Source organism: Camellia sinensis, chromosome 3 (assembly GCF_055761805.1).
Source record: "Camellia sinensis isolate YWXY chromosome 3, ASM5576180v1, whole genome shotgun sequence".
Classification (NCBI taxonomy): domain Eukaryota; kingdom Viridiplantae; phylum Streptophyta; class Magnoliopsida; order Ericales; family Theaceae; genus Camellia; species Camellia sinensis.
The window spans coordinates 52,916,953-52,944,310 of NC_138963.1; the positions used below are offsets into that span (position 1 = coordinate 52,916,953).

The 27,358-nt window shown below is 33.0% G+C and overlaps 1 protein-coding gene and 1 long non-coding RNA gene across 3 annotated transcripts; both read right to left on the minus strand.

The window, feature by feature from the left end:
• Nucleotides 1–6,666: 6,666 nt before the first annotated feature.
• On the minus strand, nucleotides 6,667–7,300 carry LOC145822527 (uncharacterized). Its single transcript, XR_014363875.1, has 2 exons — nucleotides 7,137–7,300; nucleotides 6,667–7,049 (listed from the first exon to the last, which is right to left on the minus strand). It is a non-coding gene; the product is annotated as an uncharacterized LOC145822527 (long non-coding RNA).
• Nucleotides 7,301–7,622: 322 nt separating this feature from the next.
• Nucleotides 7,623–15,840, minus strand: NUDT9 (nudix hydrolase homolog 9). Of its 2 annotated transcripts, XM_028232065.2 has the most exons (9): nucleotides 15,646–15,840; nucleotides 15,448–15,522; nucleotides 14,719–14,775; nucleotides 12,934–13,016; nucleotides 11,796–11,854; nucleotides 10,669–10,817; nucleotides 8,853–8,996; nucleotides 8,248–8,406; nucleotides 7,623–8,049 (listed from the first exon to the last, which is right to left on the minus strand). In XM_028232065.2, the coding sequence occupies exons 1-9, from the start codon at nucleotides 15,748–15,750 to the stop codon at nucleotides 7,954–7,956; spliced, it is 927 nt and encodes a 308-aa protein (XP_028087866.2). In that variant the 5' UTR covers nucleotides 15,751–15,840; the 3' UTR covers nucleotides 7,623–7,953. The 2 variants fall into 2 exon arrangements, with proteins under 2 accessions (XP_028087866.2, XP_028087868.2); XM_028232067.2 differs by lacking the exon at nucleotides 15,448–15,522 and having other exon boundaries at nucleotides 15,646–15,820.
• Nucleotides 15,841–27,358: the final 11,518 nt, after the last annotated feature.

Sequence of the window (27,358 nt, forward strand, 5' to 3'; positions counted from 1 at the left end):
GCTTCTTGTTGTTGAACTTTGACCCATGTTCATGTTCCACAACATTTGCTTTAGTCTGCATGACATGGTTTCTTGACTTCTTGTCGGAACCCCAGTTGTCTTCCTCAATTCGGAGCTGCACTATCAGTTCCTTCAATTTCATCTCCTTGCGTTTATACTTCAGATAATTCTTGAATTTTTTCCAAGTTGGTGGCAATTTTTCAATGATTGCCGCTACTTGGAAAGATTCATTGAGAACCATCCCTTCTGCATATATGTCATAGAGAATTAATTGGATATCTTGAACTTGGCTAATAACCGTTTTGGAATCCATGATTTTAAAATCCAGGAACTGACTGACTACAAATTTCTTTGTATCGGCATCCTCTGTTTTATACTTATGATCTAGAGATTCTAGGGGTGAGCAGCGGATATACCGATCCACAAAAACCGACCGAACCGATCAGATCTACCGCATTTTGGACGAATGCGTGATGACGAGCGAACGGTTGCGGATTGATTTTCTCCAATCCGCCAATCTGGCGAACGGATGACGGATTTGAGATTCCTTTAGCTACAACCGAACCGCCAAACCGCGAGCACCCCTAAAAATTTATAAGACTTTGTATTTTCAGTTTATTTAAATATTCTGTTTGTGTTTTCAATTAAAAAAGAATTTAAATATTCTGTTTGTGTTTTTAATTAAAAAAGAGTTTAAATATTCTATTGAAAAAAAGTTTTCAACTTGCATATCTTTTTTGAATTGAAAAAAATAAATGTATTATTTATCTATATTTTTTTATTTTTAAATCTATCTCTAAAAATAATAAATAGAAAATATGATATATGCTGGTTGATTTTTATTTTAAAAAACAAATATAGATGTAACAGTACAGAGACATACAATCTCTATTACTGCTCTGTTCATGATTTTGGTGGTTTGAATTGTTTTTATATTTTAAGAACCACGGATTATAATAATTTATGCGGATGAGGCATCCGGTGATTGTGATATTCTAAAGTTTCAAACTTTCTTACTTTGGATGAGGCATACAGTGATTGTAATATTTTTTTAAGTCATTAACTGCAATACTTTCTTTTTCTTTTTTTAAGGAAGTGTACAAGTTGAATTATGTTGAAAATTTATAAAATTTTAAACCGCCAAACCGATTCGTATCTATCCGCCAAACTGCCAATCCGCTTAATCCATATTTGCCAGATTGGCGGATGGATGTGGATTGATTTTCTCCAATCTGTCAATCTGGCGGACGGATGGCGGATTAGAAGTTCCGTGGCCGCAACCGACCCGCGCCCACCCCTAAGAGATTCCCACAGTTCTTTAGCTGTGCGTTTCACACTATATACATTGTACAGTGCATTGTCCAACCCATTGAGGATATAGTTTCGACACAGAAAATCACCATGTTTCCATGCATCGACTGCGACAATCACTTGCCGGTCAGTTTCTCCCTCATTCAGTGCCGGTGCCTTTTCATGAGTGAAGCGAGCCAAATTCAATGTGGTAAAATAAAACATCATATTTTCTTGCCATCTTTTAAAATCATTACCATTGAATTTTTCTGGCTTCTCCCCATGATTTACTGGTACTGCCGGAGTCATCACTGGCACAACAAGTGTGGGGATTTGAGTGATAACAGTCTCAGTACTATTAATTTCAGTTGTAATAATTCTGACAAAATAAAAATTGTACCAATCACAAATTTATACACAAAAGAAAATACACACAAAATATACAGAAAAAATATTTTACAACAAAATTTCAATAATAAACAGTATATTACTATTATGTTATCAAAGAAATCATTAAACAATATATTACTACTATTTAAGAAATTAAACAGTATATTACTACTATTTAATTTCCCAAAACAAAATATTTGACTGTCTATCGCAGAAATAAAAAAAAAAAATCCACTTTAAGATTGTTAGAACCCCACAAAGGTATGTGTGTGTAAATTAAATGTATAAATTAAACAAACAATAAAATAAAATAATTCAGAAAAATAATTATATAAATTATTTCTCGAATTAAATGCTTACAGAAATTAATGTCAAGACTTGTGTTGGACACAATCTCCTTAAAGTAGATTTCGCCCTTGCTTCGGTGTTTCGAGTTTTACCGGTGTCTACTTCCCAGGATGCAACAACTAACACTTAAATTTGTAACACTACAAATTCAAGTCTTACTAACCAAAACTTTGTTGAAACTCTTTCTTTCTTTTCCTAATATTAAGAGAGACAAAAATCTGAGGGAAAATCTATGTTCTGAATTGCTGGAAGGCTAGCTTTTTATAAGCAGTTTGGTGGCTTTTCCGAACAGGTATAAAACCTGTTCGGATAGATTGAAAAGGCACCAACAGATTTGAATCTGTTTGGAATAGATTCCTTTCGGATTGAACCTGTTTTGAATTATTCGGGTAAATAAAAAATAAATTACAAAAGTTTTTGGCCCAAAAATATAAGTATTGGGCCAGACAAACCCAACCCCACACCACGACCTACGCCTAGCCCAGTCCGCCTGACCGACCGGACGGTAGCGGCGGGCACGTGGTTTTAATTTTAGGTCCAATGGATTTAGCCCACTTCACCCATAACCTCACCATTCCACAAACTTAGGTACTCCTTGGGGCCTATCCCAAGTATCCCACGCTAAGGTGTATAAACTCATTCAAAACCTCAAGCGTTTCCAATTTGGGACAAGCACATTTCACAAATGTGTAGGAAACTCACCAAAAAACTGGTTCCACGAATCCGAAAATGCGCATTGAATTCTGATTCATCCGAAAATAGTTTTGAGCAACCAAATACATGAATTTATTCACTATGCGGCATTAAACATGAACCCAATTAGAAACGTTAAAAATAACGCTTGGATTTCACCTTAATTAATATTCAAAGTTAGCAAAAAATAAAGTAACACAAAAGCCATTTTCCAACATTTTATATTATTGTTGCTTAATAAGGTGTAAAAGTTATACCAAATAATTTGGCATAAAGTCTTAGAATTTTAAAAATTATAAACAATTTAGATTAGTTACTCCAAACAAAAGACTTGTATTTTAGTTAGGCCTCATCTATGAATTGACTATTTTGATTGCCTTGATTTTTGGTCGTTTTATTATGAGGTGAAAAAAAATTAATATGCTTAGAAATATTTTTTTTTTAGTTTAATCAAAATCATAAATTAGTGAGATATATAACTTTTTTTTAGTGACTCTCTAATTATTTGATTTTTTTTTTTATACATTTTTTTGACTATTTTAGTCAAAAAACCAAATTGCCAAATGGGATCTTAGTGCACTTAAAATTGGTTATTATTCTAAAAATTGTTAGATAAAATAATACAAGATATTAGATAATGGGATAAAATGTAAGGACAATTTCAAATAAATGGTAAAAGGAAAAATAATGTTAATTTAGTAAAGTGCAAGTGAAAAATTATGCAAAATTTACCCTTTTTCTAAAATGTGCTATAGAGTAAATCTAACCCGAAATTCAAAGTGTTCCTTCACAACACATTCTCTTCTTTGAAATAATGAAAAAAATCAACCACTTTTATGATATTAGGTTCGCCTAATGCATTTTTTCTCAACTTCTAATTAGAATGGAACAAATTAAGCCTCCGTTTGGGAAGTGGGTTGGATTTTTAACTTTTTGACTTTTTTGGCTATTTTAGCCTGGGCTTAAAAGCTTGGTTTGGGAAGGACTTTTTGGCTTTTTGGCTTTTTTGAGTTTTTTTGTGAGAGAAGAATGTAATGATTATGGGTTGAATGTGATGTTTTGTTTGTTATGACTAAAATAACCTATTTTGTTTTTTGTGACTAAAATAACCAAAAAAGCCCAAACCATGGCTTCCCAAACGAAAGAGTCTTTTTGTAATTATTTTCTTTCTATCCAATTAGAGGTTGAGCATGTAATTGATTATAAAAACATAGTTTTATTTTTTCGGACATATAATGAGGAAGATCGCCTTGATGTCGAACTTGGGATCATGAGAGTGCTCAAAAACATCTCTTAAAACATAGGTTTGATCAAAATAAAATTAAAAAAAAAAAAGTTTATTTATCAAACAACCTTTGACAAGAAGATAAAAAAAGAGTATTAGTGACTCTAAGAAAATTAAGTTTATTTATGACTAGATTTCCCACAACCTTAATTAGAATTGTTTGAACTTCATTAATAGGTGGATCACCTCCTGATTTTGTGGCTAATTTAATTTCTATCCACAATTTTTCTAAGGTCAAATGATTCCTAATTATCCACTTTAAGCATGTGAGATCTCATTCCTATATTATAAGGTGTTTTGAGAAAATGGTTAAAAATTATTTTTTAATTTTTTTGTAAAAAAAAGAAATTAATTAAAAATTGATAAAAAAATTTTAATTCGCTTCCCAAAATATATATCTATTAAAAGTCTGTTTCTTGCATTTTCTTGGAATGTGAAAAATGGGACAAAACAACTGAAATTTATTCAACCCATGAATGATTGCACATGTTAATCAAGTGACATATATACACGGTTGAGTAAGAGGTCAAAAGGTTGGTGATGGGCACAAGTGGATAAAAGTGAATAAAATAGAAGTCAACTCTTCTTGTTTTTTTTTTTTTTTTTTTAATATAAATTTGCATTGAAATGAAATTCTTAATCCAAACACAATTTAATAATTTTAAAACAATAATGATGGCATACAATTTTTATTTAGGCTTTGTTTAAATTTTAAATTTAGGAATGAATTTATGAAAATAAAAAGTGAATGAAATAAAAATTACATATATATATATATATACATTTTAATTTTTTTTTCTTTTATTCTCTTCATAAATTTAAAATCTAAATACAACATTTAGTATTTAAAGCCACACATATTTTACAAACCATAGTAGCACTATATACATTTTAAAAATTACTATATAAATTAACAATTTTTATATTTATTGATGTGACACGTATTCATAAATTTGTAATTTTTAAAATATGACTAACATAATAAGATGTAAAATTATTTTTATGGGAGAGTTCAGTCCATATCGGACTAGAGTGAGTTGTTGGGCCTCCTTGGGTTCATCATGGAGCTCGCATCAATGATTCGAACCATTAAATGTGTAGAACTCGTCGTATATTTTATCCCTGTAAAAAAATCACATTAATCGGATATTAATAACCATTTGATCAAATCACATTTGTGTCAATAGTAAATATAATTTTAAAAATAAATTGTTAATATAAAAATAATCTGATTAAGTAACTATCGATATCCAATCAACGTGATTTCTTGCAAAGATAAAATACTCGACGAGTTCTACATATTGAACGGTTCGAATCATTAATGTAACTTCCGTAGTGAGCCCATAAAGACCCAACACCACCGTGCAATTAAAAAACCCATCAGGAGAGAACTCAAGTCCTATATACTGTATTGGTATAACTTTTTTTAACCTCTACATTAAAGTTTATAATTATTTTTTTTTTAATGAAATATTTCATACAATGAAGTCAAGCCATATAATCTGACTAATATATATGTAGGGGAAATTGTGTAATTTTTAATTCTACATTTTAAGCTTGTTTAATTTTCAAATTGGACTTGGAATTTAGGTTCATAGCTCAGCCCAATAATGATATTCAGTGTGTTTATTTTGAGTTTTATGGTTTTTAGTGAATATTTTTAAAATTTTAATTTTTTTTTTACTTTTTTTGATACACTTTACTTAAATGTATCTAAAAAATAAAAAATTTGTGAAAAAACATTTTAAAAAATTAATAAATACATAAAAATATAAAAAACATACCGAATTCTCATATTTTTTTTTAAAAAAAAATTGGTATTTAGTGAATCTTTTAAAAAAAAAAATTCACAATTTTTTTATTTTTTAAGTATATTTATGTTAGGTATGTTTAAAAAGTAAAAAAAAAAATTACTTAAAATATTAAAAAAATTCAGTAAAAAAAAAAACATGAAAAACTTGAAAATAGAATTTTCAAAAAGTGTTTTTGAAAAAATTGGAACCAAGCAAAGTGGGTTCCTAAAAAAATGATAGAACTATTTTACATTCTATATAATTTATTTATGCAATATACTAAGAAATATATAGTCCTGGCCTTGTAGAGCTTGCTTTCCGTCAATTTTGGATTCATGACAAAGATTTGTAAAACGAAAAGACAATGGAAGGAATTGCTAACTTCTATATCATTCACTTTTCCGGCCCACAAATTCAAAATTCAAACACAAAAATAAAATTTCATCCAAAAGCAATCCTGTTTCATAATTTTGGATAAAAAGCTTTTGAATAGTAACCCATATTTCTCTTTTCTAACCACACCAATATATAGTTCACCACACAAAACACATTTTAGAAAAATTTCACCATTATGCAAATCTACAAGCATAACACAATACATACATTCATAAGCAAAATGGTTTACAAACATAAAACTTACAAAAATAAAAAATAAAAAAAATGTCAGAATGATGTGTAAACATCATTTGTGAAATTATAAGAACAATCATGAATGTTTTGATTGAAAATGAAAGGTTCACAAGATGTCAGCTCATTCTATGTAGACATTCTATACAAAGTTTATGTTTGTATATCATCGCTCACAATATAGACAGACAAAATGAAGATAACAGTCAGTTTAACATGCTTCCAACATTAAATTTACCCTTTACAAGCAAGATAATGACTTTCATTTCAGAGCATAAAGTAACAAGGTACATTTTGTCTAATAAACATTTACTTTTCATTTTTCATTTTTCACGTTTAATCACAAACTTTTAAATACATCTCAATGACTGTTATTTGTCAAGTGGAAAATAAGACTTTGGAGACATATCGCGATCTGCCCTTCACTTAGAAAGAAAAGTCAATTTTTTAGAACGCACTAATTCCTACGTTTTGTTGGTCAAATAGTCCTTTTGTGTGACCTTCAGCCTGATTAATGCGACTTAAAATAAAGCTTTCATGTCGAGCCCTCTGGAGTTCTGCTATTACAAGGGGACGATGTATGGTAACCACTCAATGCCACCCACAGTTATATATTGCATGTCCTATAATATTTTTAAATAAAATTAACAAAAAAGGCTCACATTTGTTAATAAAGAATTATTTCTTGCCTTTCACATAAATACTCTTACCTTATTATATCCCGTGGACACCTATACTACGATGAAATAGAATACTCCATGTAACGCAGCTAGAGTCAATAAAGCAATCAGATATATCCTCTCAGAAGAATCTCCGAACCAAATAAAATGTTTTCAAAATTACATATCAATCAGCATCAAGCTCAATTAACAAACTGTGTAAATAACACCAGAAAATAAATATAGGTTAAAAAAAAATATACAGAGCCAAGAACCGTCACCATAAGAGGACACCGATTTTTTTTATTTTTTATTTTTAAATAAGAGGACACCAAATTTAACATGGTTCAACAAACAAATGTAGATCCAACTCGACCAAAAATCCAAATTGCCAATAGTTTTTTTAGTATTTGGCAGTGAACTGACATGTCAGCAAGCTATTTTCTGCTTCAATGCTACTTATGAGGTTTCCAGTTAGATCTAAAAGAATTAAAAATTTAAAATAAAGCATAATCATACTATTAAAATGGGTGCCAATGCCATAAAATCATTTTGCCATTAAAACCATGAATTACATATATGTTCAACATAGTTTGGGTTTTACTAAAAAGGCATGTGGTGAAAAGCCATGTTAGCCAGTATGACTAATACGTAGGAGATTGATACAAATGCAGAATGATATCTGTATAAGTAATATGCCACAGTAATTCTGTTCTTACATCAGGAAGACAAATCATACGGACAGAAAAAGTCGATGGCATAAAAATGTCACTCAAATCTACTCAAATGTAAAGGGCTGATAAACTGGATTGAGTAGCAATCATGGACTTCCGAGTATGTACCTTTTATGGGTTCATAGCTTCTACGGTTATTTATCCTTCATCTCTTCTACCATTAATTTATAAAGTGCAAATCCCCCTTGGTGGCAGCCCGGCATTTTAGATGCCATGTTTTCTAAGTCGTTCTGATACAGAAAAAATAAAATAAAAAATGAAAGTGCATCAGCATCTATATCATCAGTGTAAGCAAGAATTTGTAATACTAGGTTGAGATGTAGCATCAGCATGGTCTTGACATGTAGTGGTACAAAAAAATCAATTTATCAATCATGCAAATTAACCAAATGAAGACACCTCAAGGAACAAATTGAATACAAACTAACCATTGAAACAGTATAAAGCTGTGTTGACTCGTAGCCATCTTGTGCACTAGAATATAGTTGTTGAATTTCCTTGGAAGGAAGACTGCATTTTATGAAGAAAAATGCCGCTGGTCTAACATTCAAAACTCTGCGGGATACACCAATAAAGACTGGAAAGCACTGCATGAGAATCAGATCAAACACAAAATTTTTAGAAAAAAAATAATATATCTGATTACCAAATGCATAGTCAAGGCATCAAAAATAGCTTCACTACTTGCCTGCTCTCATCATAATTTTACCAAAATTACATTCCTGTATTTTTTGTTTTTCTTATCGTTATTGTTATTGTTCTTTTTATAAAAAATCACTTTATCCAAGAATACCTTTACATTTGCTGAAAATACGAGGTAAAAAAGTAACAAGCTATCCAACCCCATTCTAGTTCTCTTTTCATTTTCATACATCTTCTTGGTCACAAAAACAAGTACACAAATACACATCATATAACAAATAAAAGTATTAAAAAGAATGAAATTAATTGTGACATGATCATAGAAAAATAAAAAAAAGATATAAGAACATAAGACGATAGTTGCATATTCCTATCATTAACTATAACTTACAAGGGATGTTGCAGGTACTCCAATTTCTTCAACTACTTCACGGATAATGCTGTCAAACATCTCCTGAGAAATCTTTCTATTAATAAGCTCAGTGTTGTTCTTGTCTTTGCCACACTGATGAGATGCTATCGCAATTTCTTCAGGCTGTCAAACATCCGAGTAGTATATTTGAACAATTAACCAAATCAACCGTGTATTAGTCAGAAAAAAAAAAGATACACCAAGTCAGAACACTGTTTATAATCACTTGATTCCCATCCACACTAAAGAATAGAAGAATAGTTGCACTAAAAATAAAATAAAATAAAATATTACAAAAGCAAGCTTGTGGAAGAGTAAACTGCCAGTGGCCAGCTGAATTACAGCGTACAGGAAATATAGAATAGTTTATCTGAAATCTAAAAGAGAGAGTATATAATTAACTAACTTTTCATAATCACGGATGAGTTTCTAATAAAAAAGGGTCTATTATTCAGCGTTGTGGGTGCTAAATGTAGACTAGATACCAAAGAAGCATGGATACTTCTAAAAAGATAACATGTCCGTATTGGACGGACACTCGTAGGACACTTCCTGACTGGTGTCAAGACACATATCCAAACGTATCCTATTACATTTCAAGAAAATTTCACATCCAGACACACTTCGAACACTTGGGGACACATATGTTCAGCACTTAGAAACACATCAAACACATTACGAGTTTGAACAAAACAACTTGGAATCCAATGATTAAAAAAAACAGAGTATATTTATACACTATTATTCCCTCATCTTTTAAACTTTAGAAATTAGTGCTATATTTTATTTATCTATTATCTTTGACTAAAAGATTCATACATATATATGACATATAAAATCAATATATGAAACTACGTATTTTGGGCGTGTTCCCCACATGCCATGTCTTATATTTTTTGAAAATTGCCTTAGAGGCATATCCATGTTTATGCTTCTTAGCTAGATACCTACCTAACATCCAGCTTTATTTGTACAAAGTGGTTATCCTTAGACCTAGTGCTTGTTAGCCTAAGGTTTTAATTGCACCCACCAATGGCCCCAGTCACAAGTATGAGTGTGCACAAGTGAACCAATCAACCCGTAAACCGCACTGAACCAACCTTCATGGTTCATTTGGTTTGGTTCTCATGACAGTTGATGGGTTGTCAGATTGGATATTCAGTTCACCCAAACCAAACCCGAGAACTAATCTGATGCATGCCATAAAAAATATTACAGCCCACCATCATATACACCCAATAGGTCGCACCATGCTATGGCTAGTAACATGTAGCATAAAAAACTAACAAATACATCCTTCTTTTACAATGTGGGATCGTTGATGCAACAAAACTCTCACAATAAATGCATGCCAATTCATAAAGAATCTTATCCCATAGTGGTAACAGAAACAACTTCCAACCCACCTCTTCCATATATATGATCGTCATTTCCCCATATTACTCTTGGCCCACATCCCTCATATAGCAACTGTATTCACCCCATTGGCGTGGTATCCACAGCAACATTGTCTCTTTTACTTCTTCTTGTAAATATATGAGTGGGCCATTACAGGCAAAATAATTGGATTTGTTGAACCCATCAGGGTAACATGTGTTACGGGACTTTTTAAAATTTTTACCCAGGGTTCAGAACTGAATTCATATTTTCTTGATTTGGTTTGGTTCAGTTTTGGCTTGAGATTTTGAGAATCAAGTAGCTTCAGTTCAGCTCTAAAACCAATCCAACCCATATACACCTCTAGTTACAACTTTATGAAATCCAATAATATTTTTGCAAGTTTATGATTAGATACCTCAGGATGGCCTCCGGGAAAAACGTAGTGTCCAGGAAATTCCCCAACATTATGACTTCTTTGCAGCACAAGTATTCTCTTGTCAGATGTCTCAACAATTGCACCATTACCCAGGGGATTTGAGGTGTGTTGGCACTGTCTACAATCATCTACGAACAACCAAAGGTATTGTGTTTTAGGCAGGAATATCTAAGGAATCACATTGGCAAGACTCTAAAAATATCAAGACCATAATTAGCAATATTGGTAGATTCAAACTGTTCAAAAACATGAAATGTCATAATTTTTAACACAAAAATTGAACTTGAAACTTGGTATGTTATTCCAAACTTATTTGTTGAACATCCCATTCTTTTCTTTCGTGGTTTCCTCATTTAAGAGTGTAGGAATTTAACTAACTAATTTACAGTTCATGTTGCAAAAAGAACTACCCAGTGATTACTTTAACACTCTTTACAATTTTGAGAATATGGCAAGATGCAAAATGTTGGTTGTGTACTAATAAGACTTATTGGCCCATTTAGAAGTCTTTTTGTGTCATTGGACACAACCACAAGACAACGATTTTGAAAAAATTTGGATATAGTTACAGCGGGGATACAACAAATATTTTAATATATTTCTATTTTCTATGCATATGAATATAAGATGCAGGAGGTGTCAATGCATATGTGGGTGAATTTTATTTTTACTTTTGTCCCTTGTTGTTTTTATAAATTTTATTTTAACCCCAGATCATCTTTCTAAAATAATAAAAAAGAAATTCACAAAGGTGTATTGAAGTGTGTCCAAACATAGGGCAGGACATGTGTGTCTGTGAAGTGTTCCTAAACTGGCTTGCAAAAAATAATAATTATTAAAATTGATATGTCATGTGGGGTGTTTGACACGTGGACATGCATGTCCCCAACATGCCAATGTCCCATACGTGTCTGGCATGGACACGACACCCATTTTGAAGTGTCTGTGCTTCATAGGTTTTTGCGATACATGAGACATCTCATCTCATTGTAAGGAACCTTCAACAAGAAGATCGTCTAGGGGTTGGATATTGTGTGTATTCAATTCAAAAACTGAAAGTAGAACAAATGATATTCTACATAGTATTTAATTTCATGCAACTTTACCTTCTGATGGAACAAGAAACTTTTCCCACAAAAGACTTAAGTTTGTCCCCACAAAAGTCCTGAGTAATAAGTAAAACAACATAAATATCATCATTGTAGGAGAAAAGATTGATTATAAATTATATAGACAACAAAGTCACAAAAATAAAAAATAAAAAAAATAAAAATGGTATATTGAAATTTCAAAATAAAGTCAAGGGCAAGAAAAAAATCCAAAGAATCAAACTAGGTTGATCAAGCACAAAGAACAATGAACGTGGATTTGGAAAGACTACTGAAGTCCGTAGGTTGTGAATTCAACAGTGGTTTGTAAGTTGTGTCTTGTAACTGTTCATTCATCATAGTGCTTGGTTTGAGTCAAACTTGGATTGGTCCCATGGTTTTCTCTATTTGAATTTCCCAAGTAAAAAATCACAAGCTTCATCTACTGTGTGCTTATGCGATTGATTTTAATTTATTGTTTGCGATTGTGTTTGGATAAATTAATTTAATTGGTGATAAAAGCAAAATCATACAAGAGAATGAAATTATGTGGTTCACATTCAAATGTCATGGTGAACACAATAAAATCTGATTCAACGCACCAACTAATCTCCTTAATTTGAAATAGCTACCTTCATCTCAAACTACATTTTGGCGTCAATCAACCGGTTGCTCAAGTGTTTGTCAATGAATTGTACTTGTATTTTTTATGTAAAAATTCAAGCAAATTTACATTGCTTTGAAACCAACATTTCTATTTGAGGTTGTTTAAGGGTTGATGATCAATTTTTCTTTTCCTTAGGGAGCTGGCCCACATTTTACTTTTACATAACCAACAACAGAGACCTTTCTAACAAGAGACTTCTAGAATGTAATTTCTTTATGAACTTGGACCATAACAACTAAAATTTGTAATTCTACCAAAAGAAAACTGAATTTCCACACTTTAAAAATAAACCACGTCAAGAAAACAAAGATACTCCTAGACCCTTCATTCACCATAATTTCTCTTGGAATGGTATTAAATGTGATCTGAATACATACTATATGAAAACTTTAATGCAACGGAATTCTGTAAAGGGAAACACTAAGTGCTATTTGTTAGTTTAAGTGTCTACGTGTGTGTGTGTGGAGGCAAGAGAAAGAGAAGGCAAACCTATAATCTGTCAAACCAATGTGTAGGCAAACATGATGCTTTTGATTGGAGTCACCTTCACTATTCAAGTCGTGTCCGCCATACTGCAAAAAAATCAATTAACTGGTAAGAGATAATTAGTAAAGTTGAAAATCTGTCAAAATAGTACACAAAGTAAACTTTCATTCTTAACATATATTGACTTATATTCTTAACTTTTTCATTCTTAACACCAAGATACCTCGTACCCATACCCTCAAATATTTTTATTGGCTCTTTTTTTTTTGTTGTTGTTGTTGATAAAAACAGACATTTATTGGGTCTTCAAATATGTTCTCTAGTTAGTTTAGACAGGCTTTAGAATTCAAAGTTATTTAGTTCTCTAATTTGTTTGCAGTGACAGTCCTAAAAGTTTAAGCCTAGATAAAACCAAATATTTCTTCCAACTCAATAGAAAACAAGCTACAGAGAAATTTCCCAACAAGTATCCTCTCTTCTGTGATGCAACTCAAACCATAGGTGTGATGCCTACAGAATTTTGGAAATGATCCTAAAATATTATTTCTTCTGTCAATGGTTTGCACTTTAAAGCATTTAAAGCTTAGAGCCAGATAGAAGCAATCTTTGCTTTAAACCACTAAACCATGTTCAATGAACAAATCCATTCCTCCTTCAGCAATTATAACACCTAAAAGAAACACGGGTCATGGTACTGTTCACAGCACCTGGAACAACTTGAAAGTTTGCTTTCCCTTAATTTCTTTAGCCCTCCAAATTGTTACCATTGCTTACACCAATCACAGACTCCTAAAAGGGACAGACACTTCTAAGAAGATACCATGTCCATGTCAGACACTCCACAACATGTAGTGGACATGTGTCCAAATGTGTCATATTATTATGTTTAATCTTTTTAGAACCCAGCATTCTTTGCACACTCAAAAGAAAACTGTATCTATTAGTTAGACACACATGAAATACATGCAAGTTTGAAGAGAATAAGATGGGAATCAATTATTAAAATCAAAATAATGTGAATTTATATCTATTAATCTTTTCTCTTTTAGAATTTTTAATTTTAGGAACTCAAAAACCTAAATTTTTCAATTTATTCGTGAATAGAGCTTTTTTAATTTTTTATTAACACTTATTTTCCAATATACATAATTTCAAAAATGATTTCTAACTATTCTGATATAATGAAATATAATAAATATATTTGTTATGTAAAAATGAAGAAGATATATTTACATGTATATATACATAACTATTTCTTGGAGTATTCATTCTTGCTAAGTTCCATAAAAATTGTCGTGTCAATGTGTCCATAAAACCCCACGCCACTAGCTGTTAGCCATGAATGTCTAATGAAGTGAGCCGCAAAATAACTTCCCTAATGTTGTCCTACATTAAATTATATTGTTAATTTGTATCCCAACAACCACAAAAGTTATTATCCTGCAATCTAATCAGCAAAAGCTGCATTAGGTGAGTGTTGGTACTCCCAAGGTCCCTAGTTCCTTTGTTGATTAGGGCATCTAGAGCTCATCATGTCCATTCATATGATAACCTATATCACGATCCCAGTAGGTCAGGTGGCACCCAATTGGTCTCATAACCTTAATTCCAAGGGCTCAAGTCCTCTCATTGCCAAGAATAAATAAAAATAAAAAAAACAACACTGGCATTATACACAAATGCCATACGAAACATCTAAAATCAGATCGTATGCCCGAAGTAACATGACAAAATTAAGAAAAAGCAAATACAAGAGACAAACTTGCATTCCAATAAAAATTGGCATACCCTGAACTTTTTGCCATTGAATAACGACGTGTTTTGTAGAACCCTTCGATCCCATACCTAATGAAAAAAAAAAAAAAAAAATTTAAAAATTCAACTTCATGATTTAAGATTGGTCTAAATGTCCAATAAAAAACAAACTAATCCATTTTGTTTTGCAAATCATTTGAATACGGAAAATGGTGACAAGAGAAGAGTTATTACCCAAGTAAAAAAAATAAATAAATAATTTGCATTAGAGATTGGATAGTGTTGAATGAATGCAGCCTTCATGAACAAGGAAAAACCCATCACAAGAAATGACCATCAACGTTGTGTTTGGTTCATGAATTTGGGTAGGGATTTGGAAAGGAAAAGAGAAAATATAGGTGAAATACATTTCACACATCTTTTCCCTTTTCCTGTCCAAAATGATTCCCAAATCCATGAACCAAACGCAGCCTAACTTGAAACCTTCAGTACTCTTTCCAATTTCAATCCAATTAACAATCAGTTATTATGTTCAAGTATGTCATTGCCGCATGGAATTCAACATTTTAAAACACAATAATGGGTTGCATTAATTTCAGATGCTCTGCTGAATTTAGCAAAAGATCTCAATAAAACCCTATGATTATGAAGCAAATATATATATACATATGCAATGACATACATATCACATATGAACTCAATTATATAGCTATGATTCATAAAAATCGACAATGGAGCAAGGGACAAAACCCAGATTATAACCTCAGAAATGGAGTTTTCCAAGTTGATGTCGGGATGGGGAATCCTATCGAATGCTTGATCAAAAACCACTGACACCTTTGTTTATACAAAAATTAACAGCTCATACGCAGAGATGAGATAGGAAAGGAACATGAAAGAATAAGATTAATTGAAGATTGTAACATTTCGAAAAATGGGACTCAAGTGGAGTGGAAGAACCTGTGAAGGAGAGAGACCTGAGGGACAAGTAAGAAGAAGTCTGTAAGGAAGACGATCGTGATCTTGATCGTCGATCGCCTCTGCGTTCTTCGCCTTCTTCTCCATTACCACAATTCTTTTTAGGTTGATATTTGGGGCGTTTTCCCAAAATAAGCCACCCTACCAACCTATTTGCCAAACTAAGGGCTGGTTTGGGTATCTTAAAAAAAAAAAAAAAAAAAAAAAAGAGTGTATTTTTTGTTTTTTTTGGATTAAAAAAGTTGAGAAAAAAATATGGAGATTTAGGTTAATTTTTTGGATTTTTATAAAAAAAATGTGTATTAAAAAATTGTATAAAAAGAATGTGTAAGAGATGAATAGTGACAGGTGGGCCCAGCCGTACAAATCGGAAGGTGTGAATGGGTGTTGGAAATTATTGGCTATTTTTTGTACAAAGCACTGCACGGTTTTGTTTGGTCTGTGGGGGTTATCACGGGTCCCATTTTAATAATCTGAACCGTTCAATGTGTATAACTCGTCGAACACTATGTACCTATAGAAAATCACGTTAATCGGATATCGATAGCTATCTGATCAGATATATTTATTTTTCAATCATTAATTATAATACCATCCATTTTTCGTACATAACTGATCTGATCATATAGTTATCGATATCCGATCAATGTGATTTTTTGCAGACATATAATACTCGACGAGTTCTACACATTTAACGGTTCAGATTATCAAAACGGGACCCGTGATAGCCCCCGCAAGCCAAACAGCGGTGTGTGTGCAAATCACACCCAATCATTTCATATATGTGCACTGCCGCTGCACAGCAGCCGGCTTTTGGTCAATTCGGTGGGTACTTTGGGCAGAAAATAATAATTATTATTATTATTTTTTTTGGTAAATAGTGATATTTTTTTGAATTTTGGAGTAACTTTTTGACTTTTTGACTTATTTAGAATAAGCCAAACCAGCCCTAACCTTTTTGGTCGGTACTCCCAAAAATAAGTTGAAGCGTATTTCCAAAAGCGTGTTTTAAAATCACGCTTTAATACTTTTAAAAAAGTGTGTTGTTCGTAATCACGCTTCTAAACTAAAATTAGCACACAATTATTGAATACTATTCAGCATGCTTGGTTAGAGTTTTTTAAAAACTCTTTTCAGAAAATTTTATTTTTTTATTTTTCGTATTTTTTTATTTTTACTGAATTTTTTAATATTTTAAGGAATTTTTTTTTACTTTTTAGATATACCTAACATAAATATACTTAAAAAGTAAAAAATTTACGAAAAAAATCTTTTAAAAATTCCCTAAATACCAAAAATATAAAAAAAAAATGAGAATTCAGTATATTTTTTGTATTTTTACGTATTTATTAATTTTTAAAAATATTTTTTCACAAATTTTTTACTTTTTAGATATATATAAATAAGGTGCATCTAAAAAAGTAAAAAAAAAAATTAAAATTTTAAAAATATTCACTAAAAACAAAAAAATACGAAAATAAAAAAACTCAATCTTCAAAAAACTTAATCCAAAAAACTCAAACCAAACACACTGATTATTATTATTTTGATTGATTTCTCTTCAATCCACATTCTATAATTCACTCAGTCATCTTTTAGATCTCTATATATAAATTATTCATATAAAATATCGTATTGATAAACAATCTTAGCTACCAAATTTTATTATTTTAATATTTAAAAAAAATTATGTAATTTTAAAATTATATTTCTCATCCATTATTTAAAAAAAATAATAAAATTATATGTACGATTATCAGATCAATTTGATATTTACATAAATAATTTATACATAAATTTTTTAAAAAATAAACAGTATGAATTGTCTAAAGAGTAGTGATTAAAAGAGTTCTGATTTAAGCTGTAATAATGTAGCATAAAAAAATAAAAATAAAAAACCACAGACAAGCAAGCATAAACATCATATCAAAGATTATTAAACTAAGATTTTACTATTGAATCAATGATCACCGCTTATGACTTCAAAAATATAAAAGTAAAAAAAAAATGAAAAAATATAAATTAAATATTTGCTTAATTTACCTGATAATTTTTTTAAAATTTTTATTTAAATATAAATTTTAAAATTAAATTTTTATTTTGTTATATAATTCAAATATAATTTTAAAAAGATCGATGATGGACAAAAATAAAAATAACAAATTAAAATTTTTAAAAAAAGAAGAAAATAATGGCCTCGAGACACGCACCCTCCCTAGAGAATATTTTGCACAGTTTTGGAGAGATTTTGTCGGGGCTTTTCCCAAACTAAGCCTTTTTACTAATTTTTTTCTCAAACTAAGCCTACTTTCGCGGAATTTTCGAAACTAAATATTTGTTGTTCCCTTAAATATTTGTTGCCAAGAAATATTTAAATAAAACTTCACACAGCATATACAAAGTATCTAATTTGCTAATTACTACTACGAACAGAAAAACAAAATAAAGGTATGACTATAACACTTATAACACTTTAGAATGACGTAGCTAGTTCAAACATAAGTATCCCACAAAAATAATTTGTGGAAACATTCAACATAACACAGTACTTAAAATAAAGCGACCAGTATAATACTTAACAGTTACATAAACAAATATTAGACAAACTTTTCACAAACTCATTGTCGAAAGAGTTATTTTAACACACACAATACATAATTATGGATAACCTAATATAATTTAGTAGACAGATAGACGCCTAATCCTCGCTCAAATCGACAATCTCAGAGTCCGAACAATCTGAGAGCTCAGTGTCAGAGGGAAGTGTAGGCTCTTCCTTGACAGCCTTAATAGCCTCACCATTTGGTGTTGTTCCGTTCTTCTTGACATTCGTCTTAAGTATAGATAGTTTCATATCGCGGGTTGACCTATGGCGTATTTGAGAAATCTCACGTCGAAGTCTTTCACATAGTCGATCAATATTATCTGGATCTTCCTTTTGGATCTCAATTGAATGTGCTTTCAGCATCTTCAGTCGATTTTCCCGACATAATCTTTTCATTTGCACGTGTTCTTTAAATAGTGCAGTCTACTTCAGAAGTGTAGCGTCTACTAAACCATATCCTGTTTGATTAACAAATGGATCTTCCACGAAACCACATGAATCTTGATAGTACTTGGGCATGACAAAATGTCGCTTCCCAAACCTATCATGATCAGCACAAGAGGCATCTAACAAATCAAACGGTGTTTCAACTTCAGCATCGCCACTTTTCCCTTCCCGTTTCTCTTCCTCGGCATGAACTCTCACATTTTTTTGAAGTTCCTACCCCTTGCGAGTCCCCTTCTCGTTCCTCTTTCTCGTCGTGAACTCTTACCTCTGCGATTCCTACCCCCTGCTGTGAATGTATACTCCATTTGATTTTTACTCAATAAATGAATGATAGTTTCCTAGGGAGAACTGAGTGGAAAGGTTGTGTGTTTACCATCACTCCTTCAATCCTTTATATAATTGTTTATCAACACTATTGCCATGTGGTCATATTAATGTGATTAATAATTCAAATCTGAAATGTGAGGAAAAACAAAGCATCTAAGTCGCGCTGCACAAAATCACATACCATTAAAAGCCCACATATTTATGAGTAATAAACAATCAATGCTAAACACGCTCCACACAATCAGTACTTTAATCGTCACTCGAAGGTGACTACTCACTTTTTCAAAAAAGACCAACCATCCGTACGCTGTTTATTATGGCCATGTGAACTTGGCCATTTCATTGAGTCCTTTAATTTATTACGTCTGTTAAAGTCACTACATCACTGCATGACTGAGAAATGTTGGACATATCACTGCGACGACTTTGACGAGACTACTCACTGTATGAAAAAAGCAAGAGGTCAGACCATAGCTACTGTGCCTGTGTGAACTTAAGCAATTCATAATAGATGAGGGGTTGTCAGAACAAAATAACAAAGCAATTAGACCCTTTGTGTTTAAAAAGCCACCCTATGTAGTTTCAAATAGATTCATAAACCTTGAAGAGAAAATATTATAGAGCTGGAATGTATTGAAGATTAATTTGTAGTAGAGTACTTATAGATGGGTTTTTTGATGTATAGAACTTGAAAGTGTTACAGATAAAAGCTAGCCTAGTATGCAGACAAGAACAACACCGACTTAAATCAACACATAGTTAACTTGAAATAAATTGTTTAAATTTCTCCAATTAAATTAAATTAAATATGTTAGGTAAAAAGTGAAATTAAACTATTGTTTAATGAAAAATAAATTGAATTACATTTGTAGGCGGAAAAGTGAAATTAAATTTCTAAGCGGATTTGGACTTTGTTTATCCACTGAGTAGTCAATAAAAGTCGAAGTGACAACTCTTATAAATTTCATGCATAGTTGTTCAGGTCATAAAGGTTGACGTGACAACTCTTTTACAATAATTTGAAACATACAGCTACTATATAAACTTCCTGAAGTATTAGTACTTCATTGTCAACATGTGAGTTTAGAGTTTATAAGACATGAATACTTGTGTCCATCTCCATTTTGAATTTGTGCATGTTACATCAACCGTGTATATGTGGTATAAATATCGCATCATACCACAACAAAAGTTTTATGGATATATCGAGCGATATCATCATAAGATATATGGTGATTGATTTATATTCAACAATAGGTCGCCATTGGGTTGCAGATGGAGATGAATTTCAATTTCCATTAAATCCAAATTTGCGTTACTCACATGCCGCTGTCAATACCATGAGAGCTGAGTGGGAATTTCGCATAACTCGAGCAAACGTTCTCATTGAGCTATGCCGTGAAGTTAATATTAAATTTCCTCACCGGTTAGCCATGCGTATGCCAATTGACACTTCACAGTTGTTGCAAAGGGCATTGCATTATATCCGCGACGAAGTTAATCGCATGACCCAACGTTTGCAAAGGTCCGAACTAATGAAGACCGCAAATAAGCGTGCCGAAGATGGGTTAATGGATGATATGCACCAGTACTTCACCTGGAGCATGGATGCTATGTATGAATCTGATATTGAGATGTCAAATAATGATGATAATGAATGAAATTATTTGGATGAATGACCAAACCATTTATCTTGTAATGGATTTGTAACGTTTATCTACGACTTATCAATGAAGGGAGAAATTTCAATAGTTTTTGAATAGTTCTTGTAATTCTACAAATAACAATTACTTTGCTTTCTCTCCGTTATTATTATTTTGAATAACGCTAATTGAACTAAGCTTTCATGATTTTATGCATTATTGAAGTGGAATATAATGATGATACTGAATGAACTTGGTTGCATGTATGACTAAACGTTTTCACTCATTGTAATAGCTTTGCAATGTTTATACATGAGTTATCAATATGAGGAGAAATTTGTAATGAATCTTGACATGTGTACTTATAAATGTAATGATTTCATAAACTTCAGGTTCAGATAACAAATAGTTGAAATACATCCGTAAGCTAGATGAATAACAACATTGTGTTACACTCCAATAACGAAGATACGACACAACATAACATACAAACATATATGAAAGATAAAGGTGCTTGATTTCTCATCCCTCATCTAACATGTAGTAGTCAGAGAGATATTTTTCATTGTTTAAGACATTATTTTGCTCAATCACTGTCAATTCTCTATTACTTGCTTCTGCCATTTTAGTGGCTAGCTAAAGCATGAAATGTCGACATCTCCGCATCAACATTCTGTTGTTCTCTTTCTTAATTATGGTAACTACTTTTTCATAGTCACTCACATTTCGTCTAGCCATGGTCAATGAACGACGATGAGGTACCGGTGCCCCAAAGTTACGTAGATCATTAAACAATCCTTCTTGCTCCGTTACCCTGAACGCCCATTCTGCTCGGATACCAGCATAATAATCATTCGGACTCAAGTACTTTTCGCTCTTATAGTCATAAGTAAATGAAGGTAATAGCCACACTTTTGGATTTCTTTGATGGCGTGAACTTCCTGCACCTCTTGAAGATATTGTTCATAAAATAAATAATAATAATAATAATAATAATAATAATAATAATAATAATAATAATAATAATAATAATAATAATAATAGTAATTGAAGATATATTACTATTGTTATGACTTGAACAAACATCATACTGGGGGTAGCGCTATTTATAGACATGCAAAAGAGATGACATGGTGACGATAATTGAGATGTTGGGGCACTGTGGAAGAAGTGATACCCGTGATATTATTTTATCTTATTCATTTCATACAATCCTAAGTACCCCTGACTTTGTGTACCCATGTTGCAGTCACTTTGGCAGACTTAATCTCCATTCAATTCATTGTAGTTGCTTTTCTGACACCTCTCATCCCACTATGACAAGCTCAAGTAACATGGCTTGTTTTGGTGTTGTAGTGAGTAGTCGCATTGGACATGCACTTGCAGACCAAAATAACAATTTCATAAAGTTAGAAACGAAAGCAGAAAATGAACGGTTGTCAAGTAAAATAATAATTGCGAGTCGTCTTTTTCACAATGCAATCCCTTCATATTCGAGCAGTGAGTTGTCAAATTAATCAGTAATGCAGTGAGTTGTCACATCGCCACAGTAAACTGTCTTCTGATGCTTGCTTTTTTAATACAGTAAGTAGTCACTTCAAACTAACGATTTCAGTACAAATTGGTGTTTGCAAAAAATTATAAATTAAATCATAAAATGAAACAGAGGCTTTAATTTTCTTTGTTTTAAAGCAATACTGTTCATAAACAACTATGAAACAGAGTGCAAGTAAATACATAACCTTTCAACTCACTTCGACCTACAAAACTAGCATTGATTTTTTCACCAAAACAAAGTTCAAAACAAAACAAAACAAAATAATAAAATGGCCACCTGATATGTAAAGAAGATTGGCACTGCAGCCTATATTTTATCTTATTTTCACTTTACGAAACTTCACAGTCATCCCATTTTCTCTTCTTTGCATTTTTTGCTTCTTTTTGTATTCGGTAAATTACACTTACCTCCCTTGAGATTATTGACAAATACAGAATTCTCTCCTGTAATTTTAATAATTACAGAAGTTTGCCTTACTTTAACTAACAATATTATGATTCTCTTATTTTTGTACTGTTGTCCACCCAACTAATCGAAGTTGCTGATGTCATCAAAAATAAATACTGAAATGCCCATAATATCCTCAAATGTCTTGAAGTACCCATGAGCTAAGTTACATGAGATAAAACTGAAATTATTTTCTCAGTCACAGACAACACTATGAAACACACCCACAGTGAAGTACCTTGATGTAGAACATATACCTCAGTCAAAAACTTATGTTGCTTGGGGTTCTTCGAATACTGAGGGGAGTAAAGTTGAAATACAATCTCAAACCGGGCATGAGAATGAGTCACCCACAACCAAGTAAGAAGATGTAAAGCATGTACCTTAGTCAAAAACTTCTGCTGCTTGGGGTTCTTCGAATACTGAAGGGAGTAAAGTTGAAATACAATCTCAAACCAGGCATGACAATGAGTCACCCACTAATATCTGGAGTTGTAATAAAAATAGTGAGTCCAATGGTGCCAACGAGTGGGCTGTTGACAAAAATTAGATTTTGGGGAACAACACAATGTCAAAAGCAAATGGCTGAGGGTCCAGTAGAGGGGGTTGGGGTTCTTCGAGTGAAGAGGGCCACAGTAAAGTTGAATTATAATTACAGACATGTTGGCAGAAAGATTCACCAGGTGATTCCTGGAAGAAGTCGAGTAAGAACGATGACCACAGTGATGATGGGAAGGAATGAAGGAATGTGGGTTTGGCAAATTACAGAATTTGGGAGCTGGAGAAACTGTTTATTATTAAAGACAGGATACTGGTTTCATTCAAAATTAAAGAGAAGCTCAATTCTCTTTCACAATTAAATTTTTTTTTCTTTATGATTGAACTTCCATTAATTAAGAACCTGTTCATAGTACCAGATGAACTTGTTCTGTAAGCTCGTAACCCAGTTGACATGTGGGTAGAATAGATAATTAAGGGTCAGGGCCTACGGTGTCCAAAGCAAGTGGTTGGTCCAATTGGGGCGCTCACACAGCCAAGTAAAAAGATGTAAAGCATGTATCTCAGTCAAAAACTTCTGCTGCTTGGGGTTCTTCGAATACTGAGGGGAGTAAAGTTCAAATACAATCTTAAATCAGGCATGAGAATGAGTCACCCACTAATATCTGGAGTTGTAATAAAAATAATGAGACCAATTGTGCCAATGAATGGGTTGTTGACAAAAATCAGATTTTGGGGAACGACACAAGGTCAAAGGCAAATGGCTGAGGGTCTAGTAGAGGGAGTTGGGGTTCTTTAAGTGAAGAGGGCCACAGTGATGATGGGAAGGAAGGAATGTGGGGTTGGCAAATTATAGAATTTGGGAGCTGTAGAAACAATCTCATTTGCAAGTTGTTGCTCCAATTGGGGAGATTAATCTATTCTATTATTGAAGGGGAACACCAATTTTGGTGTCATGAAGCCTGGCTTAGAAATTTTTTTCTATTTTTCCTAAAATGATCATAACTTGTTAAATAATCTATTATTTTAAAACTTATTTCAATTTGTAATTAAGGGTCAAATCATAAATTAGTAACTCAGTAAATAATTTCCAGTTTTCCACTTCCCATATTTCAGAAACTGTTGTGCAGTTCCACGTTTCACCATCTTCTCTCTCTCTTTTTTTTTTTAAATTTTTTAATTTTATATTTTAAATTTATAACAAACTGCTATGTGAGTTCCATAATTCATCATCTTCACTCTATTCAAAAACTAAAATTTGTTTCTTTTTTTTTTTTTTGGAGAAAGACTATTCAAGTATTCAAAAACTTTTTTCTTTCTTTCTTTCTTTTTTTTTTTAATTTAAATTTTATTTTTTTGGTGTGGAGAAAGACTATTGAAGAACATTGCAACCTTATAGTTTTGTTGCAAGTTGATAGAGTGGTTGTTCAAAATATATATCTACTGCTCATCTTGTACGGTAAGTGTAATATTGTTAATTATAATTTTTATGTTCTTCATTAAAAAGTTTCATTATGTAATTAGGTTTTTTGGGAGAAAAAAAATAGAGTATAAAAAATTTCTCTGTTTGTTTCCTTAATGTTGTATGTGTGTGTGTGCGTGTATGCGCATGTTGTTTAAAAAAATCAATGTTCTTAAAATTTCTATTATATTATCAGGTTCTGTACCTTTTTTTTGGGGGAGGGAGTTTTCTTTAATCTTAAATTTGTGTGTGTGTGTTTCCAAAAAAAAAAAGTGTTCTTAAATTTTCCATTATGTTATCAAATTCTTTGGGAAAAAAAAGTACAGAATAAGAAATAAAATTTATTTATTTATTTATTTTTTGTGTTTTTTTGTAAAGAAATAATTCATTGTTCTTAAAAAAAAATTAAAAAAAAAATTGTTTAAAAAATTATATAGTTCATTATTGTAAAACGAAAATTCATATGGTACCAAATGCAGCACAACTTGATCTTATGTATATAATCACCCTGTTTAAACCCATTGTGACATCATGATTTGAATATTTGAAGTATTTAGGAAAGCCTCAAAATAAGTAAGAATAAAAAATTATAAAATTCTATTTTGGAATAAATAAACATGGCATATTTACATCCTCTGTACAAGTTTGATTTACAAAAACTATAAATAAAAAATACTATACACTTCATATCACACCTTCTAATGCCCTAACTTGACCCCAGTCCCACAACCTCGACCGTGGACCTCCCTCCTCGGTCTTCTGCCATAGACTTTTTGAATATGTGGCTCCCCCAATCGCAAATGAGGATCCTGTGGCGCTTCCTCGTGGCCCTCCAGCGACTGCTTGTAGAGCCTGTGACTGTGACCCTTCTTCTCTTGCCTGTGCTGCCTCTGATCCTCCCTCTGGCCCAACATCGGATACTGCTGTGAGCTGTGAAAGTCCTTTATCTGGTGCAACTGTATCTCGATCTGCAGCTGGACCTCGACCCCTGCCTCTGCCTTTGCCTGCACCCCGACCTTGGCCGCGACGTCCGCCACGACCATAACCTCGGTCTCTTCCTCGCGCTCTAGGGGGGCCTCAATATAGACCTCATCCTAAGTGTGAGAGATGTCAGTGAGAACTGCATCATGTGTAGTCGTGGTTGCAGTCGAACTAGTCCACACAAAAGTAAGTGTATGTAGTGTGAGAATATGTGATGTACATGTATTAAGTCCAACACTACACACACATGAACTGTGTGGTGGTGGTAATTGGGTGGGTGGGGTAACAAGCTCATGCATATATCGAGGAGGTGTCCAATCAGGGTCAGCTACATAAGGTATGCCAGTATGCTGGGTAGGATGTACGTGGAGGGAATCTAGAGATATGTATGGGGTAGCATGCAGTGGGGTCACTGATATCCAAGGACCTGATGTGGTCGGCGCTGAAGTGTAAGGCACTGACGTGGACGGCTCTGATGTGTCTGGAGCAGCTGCTGCACTGTGTACACCGTAGTGGCCAAAATACAGACAATCCCCCGGACGAGCATGCTGGATCACCCCGTACAATAAGTCTCGGATCTCTACAACGACCTACAAGGCATGCTGTCTATCACATCTCAAAAGGGCGTCCTCAGTCAAGTGATATGACCTCCCAGCTCCAACCATTTGAAAAAAAATTCAGACGTATTAGGCTACTGTTGACTGAAAGTAAATCAATTATGATCTTAATAATTATCTAACACATACTATGATACTCACCAATGCCTCAAGAGAAGGCCCAACTCCCTGATATCCGAACTCATACAAGTGGCTTGGATTACCGACTAGTAAACGTGTATGTCGTCGATACCACAACATGTAAGGGTCGGATGAAGGGAGTACCTCATCGCTCTAGTCAGCCTGTATAATACTGTCTCCACGGGTATCTCACTGCTGTATATACCACATATAAAACAGACTCCAGTCAGTGCCAGCTCGGCCACGCCTATCAGTCGCATGCAACCGTCACTCGGTGTCGAACGGGTCCGGCACGGACTGGTCCTGACCAAACTGTCGGAATACATGATCGGGGAGATGCCACTCAACCACTTCAAAACAAATAAGTGGCACTCTCGCTATCAATATCTCCAGACTTAGTCGGTAGTAGTCTGGGAGCGTACTGAGGACCCCAGCATAAGGTTGCCATATAAACTACAACAACGACAAGTATATTAAAATTCACTTGTGAACTCAAAACATATACAATGAACAAGACAACTAAAATGCACTAAATTTCATACCTCACCCTCGATCATCCGGTCGAACTGGTCTCTATAAACGACGACTACGTGGGTTGATATGACCTCGTGGCCGAAGTCAACCCTCCATCGGCTGCCTCGAGGTCCGGGTGGCAATTGCATGTCTCCCTGGCCCATGAGAAGCTCACCAGGAGCAACCATTTGCCGCCTAGACGGGGCAATGCGAATGAATCTCTCCCACGCCCAAATTTGCAATAGTTTGAACCCACTTACAATGCTGATATATGTCATACAAAATGAATTGACATGTACTAAAATTCTTATTAACCTGTAGCAAGACAAGTGGTCCTCCGATCTCCTTCCCACCCACCTGAGTCGCTCGACACAATATCCTATACAAGCATGCCAAAGTCGCACCACCCTAGCTGTACTCGCCGATCTCGTCGATGTCTCTCAGCAGTGGCAAGTACATAAGCTTGAGCAGGTTCTG